This window comes from Carcharhinus amblyrhynchos, chromosome 7 (assembly GCF_965287045.1).
Source record: "Carcharhinus amblyrhynchos chromosome 7, sCarAmb.v2.hapA, whole genome shotgun sequence".
NCBI lineage: Eukaryota > Metazoa > Chordata > Chondrichthyes > Carcharhiniformes > Carcharhinidae > Carcharhinus > Carcharhinus amblyrhynchos.
Window position 1 is genome coordinate 6,884,931 of NC_137330.1, and position 12,805 is coordinate 6,897,735.

The 12,805-nt window shown below is 39.8% G+C and overlaps 1 protein-coding gene across 1 annotated transcript in view; it reads left to right on the forward strand.

Moving 5' to 3' along the window:
• Positions 1-12,805, forward strand: part of LOC145345345 (signal-induced proliferation-associated 1-like protein 2) — a 505,672-nt gene that overhangs the window by 363,313 nt on the left and 129,554 nt on the right. Inside the window, exon 11 of the mRNA XM_080193160.1 lies at positions 6,085-6,342. Coding sequence (XP_080049286.1) covers positions 6,085-6,342 — 258 coding nt within the window. The remainder of the gene's footprint in view (positions 1-6,084; positions 6,343-12,805) is intronic.

The window sequence follows — 12,805 nt, forward strand, 5'->3', positions numbered from 1 at the left end:
TCTAAAAGATTTATTTAAGTACAAGGAGATTTATATTACGTTTTGTGCATCTTAGTTCCAAGTTGTGCAATAGTGTGGCTCTTAAACAAGGAAGTGATGTGGGATGTGCTTTGTGCAGGATTGCTCAGGAACTGGAGTACTCTATGTGACTGGGAGATTTCATCTTAAATGCTTCTCTTATTTGTGCTCCACAACAAACATTCACTTTGACATAACACACAGGAACTAACATTTCAAATTCAGAATATAATTTAGTCACTTGGCTACTGAATAAATTGTCACAAAAAAATTAATAAAAAGGAGCTCCACCTAAAACTAGAGCTAGATTCTTAGAGTGACGTCCATCTAGTTGTTCGAAATTACTGTTTTGAAAGAAACTAGATAGCACTTATCACCCTTTGGGGACAACCCATGTCATTTACTTTTGTTATAGATGTCTCACAAACTGTCAGCTTAGCTTCCCAATGTTATCTGTTCATTCTTACAGGTCATGGGTCAGTATTTTTAATTTATGTGTATGAGTTTCAAGTTCTTCTGTCACACCCAGGTCCTGGAATTTGGGTCATTTTTGTCTGGGTTGAATGCTACATTATGCCACGACCCTGTCCAAAGCCACACACTAAGGAAGTTCTCTTTCTCTCACTGTATCTCACTTCCCCATGTTGCTTTCTATAGTTTCTCTATCTGTTCGTCTGTCACATACTCGCTCATGTGCTCCAAATGTAAAAGTATATTTTGAATTTTTGGATGCTATTAATATATAAATGTGAGTTTGATTAAAGAGAGTCTTGCTATCAAGGTATGCTTTAAAAAAAAAATCAAGCCATGATTTTTTTTCCCCCTTGTATCTAATCCTGCTGAAGTTTTGAAAAGGTAGTGATTATATAATTTGGCTGTAAGAATGAAGTGAAAGTGAATTAATACTGTTATTGACCCAGGGTGTTCCCACTCCTGGTATTCAGTCCTATCACAGTGTTGGGTTTCATTACTGTTCCATTTAGTTTCATTCCAATGGTATGAGTACTTGATTTAAACAATGCCAAAAAATGAGAAAAAAAGAGGCATTTTGGCATTAATACATTTTTATTTAATCATTTATTTGATATTTTAAAAAAAGGATAGTGAAATTCTTACCTTGAATTTGTAGCTTGGATTGGAAAAGTTAGTTGCAACAAATTTCCACCCAGCCTGTCCTAGAGTGTTCGCAGATGGCAGGTGTTTACAATTCACCACAAGGCAAATTCCCAGTCATGACTACTACTGAGCGAGGGCATTAATGAGAGGCTAGACATTTTCACAGATATAAAGCATCTCCAAGAGCAAATTCCTCAGGGCTTCCACAAAGTGAAGTTATGGCACAGAACAGGATAGCCCTGGGGCACATTTGTAGCTAGGTTACTGATGCTTTCATGAGGGTGCTGCCTGCTATGAGGAAATAAAATTATAAAGAAATAATTGAAAATTTAGGATGGGGCAAAATGCTGCGGATGTTGGAAATCAGAAATAAAAGCAGAAAATGTTAGAAATACTCAACAGATCTGAAGGTGTCTCTAAGCTAAAGTTTATTTATTAGTGTCACAAGTAGGCTTACATTCACATTGCAATGAAGTTACTGTAAAAATCCCCTAGTCGCCACACTCTGGCACCTGTTTGGGTACACTGAGGGAGAATTTAGCATGGCCAATGCACCTAACCTGTGCATCTTTGAACTGTGGGAAGAAACCAGATCACCTGGAGGAAACCCACACAGACATGAGGAGAATGTGCAAACTCCACACAGACAGTGACCTAAGCCAAGAATCGATCCAGGTCCTGGCACTGTGCGGCAGCGGTGCTAACCATTGTGCCACTATGCCGTGGAGAGAGAAACAGAGTTAATGGCTAGAATTTGACTTTGCTTAGGCAGGTGCACACCTGAGCATTGGGCATGTGTCTCAACATCATCATGCACTCGTGCAATATTTCAATTGATATGCATAAGCAAGAGGAGGAATTGCATCCACCGAGAATCAAACAAGCAATTTAGTCCATTAAGGAACCAACTGAATACAATTCGACATAGCCCGCCTATCTTTATGGTTTATAGGCAGGCCAACTGGTAGGCAGCCTTTGTTTTAGCTGCAACCTTGAACCAGGATGGGATGAACTTTAAGGGCTGAAATAAAATTAAAAGAGATGTCTTGGGACTGAGTTCTGTGTTTGAATGTGCTGTCTGGACACACCTTGCAGAGTTTTTCCTTCACTATTTATTTTCCATGTGTCTGCAGCTCCCTGAGAGAGCTCCACAGCTCCTGAGGGAGCACCGTGGAAGCACCTAGCCTGCATGCTTCCTTTTTCTTGATGCATGCCCTCTTTCCACCCTCTCCCGCAGTGCTCAGATTTTTATAAAGTGCATTTCACGCTGGGTGGCTGTTAATTGGCCAGCCAGTAATCATGGCCTGGAATGCATTTCACACTTGCTTCTGGGCCCACTGAGTGACTGCACCTGATGGATGAAAAACTCAAGTCAATGTTTGGTTAGGTGACCCTTCGTCAAAATTGGAAGCGCTTAGAGATGCAGCAGTTCTTAATAAGAGGCTGAGAAAGGAAGGGATAGAGAGAAAACAATGAACAGAGGGGTTCATGATAGTGCAAGGCAAAAGGAGATGGTAATGGGACAAGTAAAGAAACAAAAGTTGTCGGGAGGAGGTGTAAATGGGAACAGTGAATTGCCACCAACAGCAGCTTGGGCAGTGGTTATACTCTAAAATTATTGAATTCAGTGTTAAGTTTGGAAGGCTGTAACGTGCCTAGTCAAAAGATGAGGTGGTGTTCTTCAAGCTTATTGTTAGATTTCATTGGATAAATATAGGCAGCTAAGGAATGTAAGATCAGAATGGAAGTGGAGCACAGAACTTAAATGAAAGCTGAGCAGAAACTCAGAGGCATGTCTGTGAGCTGATGAAGGTGTTCTGCAGTCCAGTTGTCCAATATGTGTTTTGTCTCCCCAGTGTAAAGGAGACCACATTGTGAGCAACATATACCTTTTTTTCAATTGAAACAAGTACAAGTGAATAAATGTTTCATCTGAAAGGAGCATTTGGGGCCTTGGACAATGATAAATGGGTAACCAAGGAGCAGCTGTTACATCTCCTGTACTGGAATAGGTGGGGATCTTGGGGGATGATTCAGGAGTGTGCCAGTGTCACAGTGTCAAGCCCCTTCAGTAGGCTCAATGGAGGTGGAAAGATGTGCTTGGTGGTGGCATCGCATTGGAATTTATAAAATTGTCAGAGGATGATTTCTGAATGCAAAGGCTAGTGACATGTGTGAACAAAGAAGTCTTAATATGGTTCTGGAAGAGGAGTGGAAGGATTGAGAGCAGAAGCGTGAGAAATGGAACAGTCATAAGGGAGTCCTTTATTGAGGGACAAAAAGGTAATGTTTTTAGAAGTTCTGATATAGAAAGTTGCATTATCAGGACAAATACAACTGAGACAGAGGAACTGGAAGAACAGAAGAGAGTCCTTACAAGTAGTGGTTATGAGGAAATATAGTCAAGGTAGCTGTGGAAGTCAGCAGGTTTATTGAGATTATTGTTTAATAGCCTATCCCCAGAATTGAATATGGAGAAGTTGAGGAATGGAAGGGAAAAACTAGGGAACAGGGATATGAAAGGGAGAGAAGTGTGGAATTTGGAAGCAAAATTGATGACATTTTTTGGTTCATGGCAGGAACAGCACTGATACTGTCAATGTACCTAAAAAAAAGTGAGGAAAGGAATCTGAGACACGCTGGAACTTAGAATGTAGAAAATATACCATAAAGTGGTGGGAATGCTTAGGATTCATACAGGTTCAGAAAGCAACCCTTTTATTTGGAGAAAGTGAGTAAAGTTAAAGGTGAAGTTGTTTAATGGAAGCCAGTCTGTGGAGGGTAGTGGTTAATGAGGACTGGTTGAAGCTCCATTCAAAGAAGAACTGGAGAACCTCCAGGCTGTCCTGATGGGAAATGGCAGTTTAAAGAAATTGGACTTTTTTTTTCCCTTTCACTACTGTCACTTTTATTTCTTTTGCCTTCCACCCGATCAGAGATCTTCCCATTTTTTCTTATCACACTTCCATTCCCTGCCTGGCTTAAAAGCTGTTGAATTTTTAAGCATTCCCAGTCTTGAAGAATCATTGACCTGAAGTATTACTTCTGTTTCTTTCTCCACAAATACTGCCAAACAAATGCCTGTTAAATATTTCTAGCATTTTATGTTTACAATTTGAAAATTTGGAAATGGTTTCATTAGACCACACAATGGGAGGGGATTTGTCAAGGTGTTTAATGTTATAAAGGGATGAGACAAAGTGCTGAAAATGGACTATTAACAGTGATTGAAGGGTCATAGATAAATAACAAGGGCAAGTTCAAATCTCAGTTCTTGTGCATGAAAGACATTTAGAGCAGTGAGCAGGAGAAACCTTTACATTGAGAATTATGAGACTGAAGTGTACTACCAGAGTTAACAATTGAAGAGACGATGTCATCATTAAAAACAGGGATAGATAAGTGTTTGAGGAAAGGAGATTGAAGTGCACAGAATTGGTTATTGTCACCGAGAGAGTATACACCCATACAGACTGGTTTGGTTGAACACAACCCATCAATCTTACCTGGGGTTAGTATAAAGCAGTTGCTGAAGTCATTGGCATTCCTCCATCGCTTACCTTGAAGCTAAACAATATTTCTCTGCTCACTCTTGAATTACAGACTATCTATTGCTATCCATTACATCAACCATCCAGAAAGTGAATATTTTGGTTTACTCTGAAAGATAATTGGATCAATATTTGAAAAGGAAAAAAAATGTAGGGGGCTGTGACAAAGAGCAGGGAAGTGGAACTGATGGGGTTGTTGGTTCCAAGAGCCAACACAGGAATGATAGGCCAAATAGCCTCCATCTGTGTTGTATTATTCTATAAAGTCAGACATTGAGGTTATTTGTTTCCACTTGGACCAGAGGATTTGTAGTTTGTATATACAAAATGTTTATTCAACTATCCTGTGGCGCAATTTTGCACCATGGACAAAGGTTTTCGTGGAAACATAGTGTTTATAAAACAGGCTCTTCACTAACAATTGAGTTCATTTTCATTTTGCGCTGCTGCCAGTTCTGAATTGCCTTCCACACACTGTCTATGACTCACGTTTGAGTTGTTTGATTTTAGAGAAAGAGAGTTTTTAAGCTTTGCTAATCACAGTTTGGTAACATTATCTTTTGTTGCTTATATCTGGGATTTATTCATACCTGCCTAGCTAGGGGCAGGGGAAGAGAATCAATTCTCCCCATCTCTGATCTGCTGCCCGTTTTTGTGGAATTTTGAGTAGTTAGTGCATTCCAGGAATATTGGTATGAGAGCAAAAAACTGTATTGCTGATATGCTATGTTCCAGAAATAAATCCAAGTCTCACATGTTATAAGGGGTACTACTAATCTAACTAACTCACACACATTGTGCAAAAGGGTGCTACTTTCAGACTGAAAGTGCATGTGCTGGAAATGCAATCCTGAAACAGTAGTGGTACGATTTAGTTTTAAGAGCTCCATACATGTATCACTTATGGCAACCTTAACCCGTCCATCAGCTTCCCATCCCCCACTGCCCACCACAAGCCTGTCTCATTGTGACTGCAAATGTAAGTTATAAATTCGGCCTAACCTAATTTGTAGATTCAATAGCAAGTGTTCAAGTCTGTCGTATGACAGTACTTCTAGCACATGTAAAGTTATTTTCAACCATTGCTGAAGCTTGGTAAGATGTGATGTTGTATCTTCTGAACTAGAAGCCTTGTTTATTGTGCATTATTCAGAAGATTAAATCTGATTGCAGCTATGGTCCCTGCAGTACAGTGAGATCACTGAACTGCATCTCCTAGAAATAGAGAGAAGGGCTGCTTTAATCATGAAAACCAAGGTCACCCCTATTGTGCAACAATGTCAACTGTATTTTATATTTAATTATTTGCCTTTTTTTGTATCTGAAGAGGGGAAGTTTGGTTCTTCAGTTAAGGTTATTGTACTCTCTGTTTAACAAACTGAATGTTATTTTTGGGCAGAGGCTGCTCAGAGCTGTACAGGATACCAATGGTCGAATATAAAGTGGACAATGAAGGTACCCCTTGCGAATTCAAAACCCCCTTCAGAAGAAACACTACCTGGCACCGAGTGGCCACGCCAGCGGGGCAGCCACTCTCCCGATGCTCCCCGATACAAGGAGCAGCTGACAGGCTTCAATCACAGCAAATGCTACAGCAAGTCCGTGCAGCTATTCCTCGCAGTACATCCTTTGACAGAAAGCTGCCAGATGGTGTGAGGTAATACTCCTCTTAATTCCTCTTACACTGCTGAAATTTTACCTCTGAAATTCCGGATTAATATCAAGGGGCTACGAATAAAGCTCATTTCCTAATTGTGTGCGACTCCAAAGCGTAAATACTGCTTTGAGGGCAGATTTAATGCAGCATGCCTCCTAAGCTTATAAACTGAAATGAGTGTTGTTTGAACAAGAGACAGCTGTGTACTGCCTAACTGTAGTGCAGCTTTAGGGGGTTGCATAGGTAAATCTTTGACAGCAATTGCACTGAAGATCTATTTAGCTCTTCATATTCCATTGAATATTTGAGAATGTTCACAGTTTCATATATTCATTTATGAATGTGCTTGTTATGTGAGCCTGCAAGTATAAATATTTAACTCGTTAGAATAATGTGTACATTTCTGTCTAAGAGCAACAATATATATGTGCTGTTAGTCAAAGCATGTTTGAAATGTATCAATTACATACATGCCAGCTGGCAATTTGAGGCTTTGGGCTGACAAGATTCACCCTTTTGTCAATGCCCCCTGTCCTTTCTTTGCCACCCCACTCCGAGCAGCTAACCTTTCACTCCTTTGCTTATCAGGAACCTATCCATGGAGCCATAGAGGTTTACAGTATGGAAACAGGCCCTATGGCCCAACTTGTCCATGCAGCCCTTTTTTTATAAAACCCGTAAGCTAATCCCAATTGTCCGTATTTGGCCCATATCCCTGTATATCCATCGTACCGAGGTAACTATCTAAATCTTTTTTAAAAGACAAAATTGTACCCGCCTCTACTATTACCTCTGGCAGCTTGTTCCAGACACTCACCGCCCTCTGTGTGAAAAAATTGCCCCTCTGGACACTTTTGTATCTCTCCCCTCTCACCTTAAACCTATGCCCTCTAGTTTTAGATTCCCCTACCTTAGGGAAAAGACATTGACTATCTAGCTGATCTGTGCCCCTCATTATTTTATAGACTTCTATAAGACCATCCCTCAGCCTCCTATGCTCCAGAGAAAAAAGTCCCAGTCTATCTCTGTCTTAAAACTGACTTTGTTTTTTGAGAAAGTAAGTTCCAAAGATTCACAACCCTCTGAGAGAAAAAAAATCTCCTTATCTCTGTTTTGATAGCAAAAATAGGAAGACAGATTATTATTTAAGTAGTGTAAATTGAGAGAAGTGAATACTCAGCGAGACCTTGGAGTCCTCATGCATCAGTTGCTGAAAGTAAGCGTGTAGGTACAGCAGGCAGTAAAGAAACCAAATGGTATGTTGGCCATAATAGTGAGAGGATTTAACTATGGAATAGGGATGTTTTACTGCAATTGCTATAGGGCACACCTGGAATATTGTGTGCTGTTTTGGTGTCTTTATCTGCAGAAGGATGTTTGTTCTCTAGAGGGAGTGCAGCAAAGCTGTACCTGGCTGATTCCTGGGCTGGCAGTACTCTCATATGAGGAGCGACTAAGTCTGTTAAGATTATATTTATTGGAGTTCAGAATGAGAGGGAATCTCACAGAATCTTAGAAAATTCTAACAGGATTAGCCAGGGTAGATTCAGAAAGAATGTTCCTGATGGTGGAGGAATCCAAAAGTAGGGATCATAGTTTGAGGATAAGGGATAAACCTTTTAACACTGTGGTGAGGAGAAGGCTCTTCATTGAGAGGGTGGTGAATGTGGAATTCACTACCATAGGAAGCAGTTGAGGCCAAAACATTGATTTCAAAAAAGAATTAAATATAGCTCTTGGGGCTAAAGGGATCAAGGGATTTGTGGGGGAAAAGTGGGATCAGGGTATTGAATTTGATGACCAACTTAATGAATCTTAATGAATGGCAAAGCAGGCTCGAAGGGCCAAATGGCCTACTCTTTTCTATGTATGTTTCTAAATGAACGACCCCTTATTTTTAAGCAATGACCCCCTAGTTCTAGATTCACTTACAAGAGGAAACATCCTCCCCACATCCATCCTGTCAAGTATCTTAAAGGTTTCAATCAAGTTGTGTTTTATTCTTATAAGACAATCCACCCATTCTTGTTTTTAGCCCACTAAACCCTCTCTGAACTGTTTCAAACATATTTACATCCTTCATTAAATAAGGAGACAAATACTGTATTGTAGTATTCCAGATGTGGTCTCAGCAGTGCCCTGTACAAACTGAAGCATAACCTCCTTACTTTTGTATTCAATTTCCCTCAAAATTAATTATAACATTCTATTGGCTTTCCTAATTTCTCGCTGTATCTACATAATAGTCTTTTGTGATTCATGCAATATAACGCTAATTGTTAACTAAAAGTTAATTGTTAATTAAATATCCCTACTAGAGTAAAGCATCAGTTGATGGGAAAGCGTTAGTTGAAAGAAATGCAACAGACCAGAGAGCAAATGTACATGTAGCTACCATCCAACATGAAGATGAGAAACTTGGGTGGATGGAGGTTTATATAATACTGACCCTCACTAGCAATTTACATAGCACCTGTAAGGCACAAATAACCTCCCAAGCCACTTTGCAAATAGGTTTTATGAAAGTAGATTTCACAAGGAAGAAGAAATTTGGACATGACCAAAAGATCAGTTGAAGAGAGAAATTTCAGAGAACCATAGGGCTGAATTTTGCGAGTCTTGGATGCTGGAGAGTTGGGAAATTGGTTGGGGGAAGCCACATGGGATATGATGCACTCTTGCTGCCAAGGGAACTTGACTGTGGTTGGGCTGAAAATTGGAATTAACAATCCAGTCTGCTCCATGGTAATAGACAGCTAGATGTACTTTCTAAGGTGCCAATTAGGGGTGATTCGCCACGCTCAGTAGCATTTTACTGTTGGCGCTGCGACCTGCCTACTTGTGTGCAGGCTACCAGCTCCATGGTGGTGATCTCCATGCAGCAGGCTCTCTAGTCAGCGGAGCTGGAGACTTCATACAACATTGCTGGGGCTTAGAGCCCAATAAGGATGTTTCTGTGTATTAGTGCCTTCACAGTACCTAACGTGCCTTATTCAATAAAACTTCACAGCAAAGAAGGAAACCATTCAGCCCATCATAGTTGTGCCACCTTCTTGGGAAACCTATCCAATTAGTGCTTACTCTTTCCTAATAGCCCTTCAGTATAGAATTGGAGTCCGACAGTACACAAGGCATCCTCCTAGAAGAATAGCATACCTTGAGCTCAGGGACGTTTCAGAGAGAAATCCAGAGGGTGAAGTCCTGGGGAATTTTACAATGAGGGCAAAGACTGAACTAAATGCCTTAGAGAATTGGGGAGGCCAGTGGGACTTCAGATATTCTTGCTTATTAATGAAAGCTAACTTATTAACTGTAAATTAGAGGTTTAATTAATTGTGATATTATAATATTTATAGTGAACTATATTCTTAATCCTGGGTAAAAATGGTTGAGTGACATGGTGGGAAACAGTAATTTGAGTTTTAACTGACCAAGTATTTTATTTGCTCTGAAAGTGTAAAAGGAGCCAAATGGTCAAAAAGTAAACTTCAACAGACTGTGAAAGCTGATAGTGGGAACTGAAACATCTCAACTCAATCTCAGAAGCCTAGGTGCAAATTAGAGACAGTGCAAAATATCTGGGTGCCAAGGCCATGAAGTTTTCCTTGTTTTGACTGGGCATTAGCATTGGAATATTATGAGCTGTTGGGTATTGGAGCATGGGAACCAGAGATCTTGAAAATTTGATGTGACTTGGGCAGGCAGATGATTCAATTACATCTTTCGTAATTGGGCCATTCAAATATAGTGAGGCAATGATTTGGTTAAGTTGGTTTCCATTGGCTTTTCTATGTAAAGTAAGTACAAGAGGAAATTGCCTAAGCACAGAAATTATAGAGGTTTTATGACTCATGCAATTGCACCTGGTAGAGTAGTTGCATGAAGACTGTGCTTATGCCCAGGATTTAATGGTAATGTTCTTGTGCTTTGATACTACTGCCAAGATACTAGCATGTTGCAAGTTTTAGTTACACTGAATAAAATGTAACCCAGTCATCGAAAAGGGTTATCACTTCAAAACATTATGGACCTTAGAGAATCGGGTTATAAAATTAATTGATTCTGATACTCTGCATTCTCACAGGTCTCCCACAAGTGTCAATATTAAGGGAAGACCTGGGTGCAAATGAGTATTTGTCAGGGTCTTCTGGAACACGATGCCCGTTGAAGTGGTGGAGGCTGCCTCGCTAAATATTTTTAAGACGCGGGTTGATGGGTTTTTGAAAAGAGAGGGGATTAAGGGTTATGGGGAGAGGGCGGGAAAGTGGAACTGAGCAGCGACAGATCAGCCATGATCTTACTGAATGGCGGGGCAGGCTCAAAGGGCTAGATGGCCTACTCCTGCTCCTATTTCTTATGTTCTTATGTTACATTGGGTCACTCCACCATTGCAAGGCAGGAGTGTGATGGAATACTCTCCAGTTGCCTTGAATGCAACTCCAACTGTACTTGAGAAGTTCAACATCACCCAATACAAAGCAGCCTGCATGATCAGTACCTGATCCACCAACTTAAATATTCAGTTCCTCCACCATCTACATGTAATACCAGCAGCATATAGCATCTACAAGATGCATTGCAGCAACTCACCAAACCTCCTTCAACAGATCCTTCAAACCCGTGACCTGTACCATCTAGAAGGACAAGGGCAGCAAACGCACAGGAACATTGCCATCACCAACGCCACACACCATCCTGATTTAAAACTGTAATGCCGCCCCTCACTTTTGCTGATTAAAATCCTTGGAGCATTCTAATAGCATTGTAGGTGGACCTGCACTACATGGACTGCAGTGATTCAAGAAAGCAGATCACCACCATCTTCTCCAGGAAAATTAGGGAGGGACAGAAAATGCTGGCCTACCAGCAACACCCATATCCCATGAAAGAATTTTTAAAAATATGGACAGAAACACAGATATCATTAATATCAAATGAATTCCATGGAGAAAATAGAAATGGAGATGCTGAATTGTATCTTAATTTTTTTATTGATTGTGCTGTAATTGTAAAACAATGCAATTTTTGATTTATTTCTAGTTTTTATCTGTGCCTCTGCATAAACATCAACCCCATTTCTAACCAAGTCCTGAACCACATTTGATCATTCTTTTCTTTGTACTGATAAGATTATGAACTCTGGACATCAGTGATGCTCACAGAGATGGAGAACTCAATTAGGCACTGCTCAAATATCCCTTGCGCCCTCCAGCTATAGACAGACAGACAGCAGTCTAAATTTGTATCTACCCTGGGGCAAAAAAAACACAAATTTGACAATTTTAGATCAGTAGAAAGGACTAAAACTGGTTAAAACAAGAATATAATCCTTTAAACCAGTCATATTTGAATAAAAGTGATTGAAGTTCTGCATCAAATCAGTGGAGCAAGTAGTTTCTATTTCCATGATAATAAGAACATGGGAACAGGATTGGGCCACTTTGCCCATTGGGCCTGTTCCATCATTTAATACGATCATGGCTGATTGGTCACTTCAATGCCTTTACACCCATGATCCCCATAACCCTTTACATTATTGTTAATCAGAAATCTATGCTTTAAATGTACACAATGACTGAGCTTCCAAAGCCCTCTGGGATAAAGAATTCCAAAGATTCACAACTCTGAGTAAATAAATTTCTCCTCATCTCAGTTCTAATATGATGGAACAGCTAATATTGAAATTCTGCCACTAACAATCTGCCAACAGCATGTGTAGGGAAAAAACCAGTGATGAAATAAGAGTAGAGCTAAATGTTCCACCGTCTCTCTCACCAGTTTGCTAAATGACCTGAAGAAATCCAAACTGGGCACCCGCGCCAAACTACAGCCTGAATCCATTTTCCATCTTCAATTAAAGACAGGGTGGAGATGACTGGTTAGGTCAACTGTGCTGGGTCATTCTGTTGAGCAAAAAAAGGAAAAGAGTTCTATATGAGAATCTATTGTTCTTGTTTTGATACTAAGAAGCAAATAATGGGTGTAACAGGAATGTATGGATGAAATTATTTTCTGTAGTTTTTACGATTTTTAAAAATCTAGTAATGTTATTTCGGTCACTATAAGTTAATAGGAAATGTCCAAAGCATATTAAGAAAACCCAGAATTCAAACACGGGAAAGGTTTATAAATAATTTGTAGACATATCTTCAAAATAGAAATCAATCTTTTCATCGCTTTACAACAATAACCATGACCCACACTTATAGAGGTTATTACAGGTGAAAAGGAAGGCAAGTTACTGAAAGGAAAGAGATATGGTGGTGATGGAAATATTTCTTTAAATTTAAAGTTTTACAAATCAAAGTTTCACGTGTGCTGAACACGTATAACAAAGAAAGTGAGGAGGAAACTACTTAGGAGAAATCAAGTAGCCAATTGAAAACTGCTAACAGTGAGGCGACTCAGTGGCATTACATGTTGGTTTGATTAATACATTAAATCATACAATTATGGGATGGAA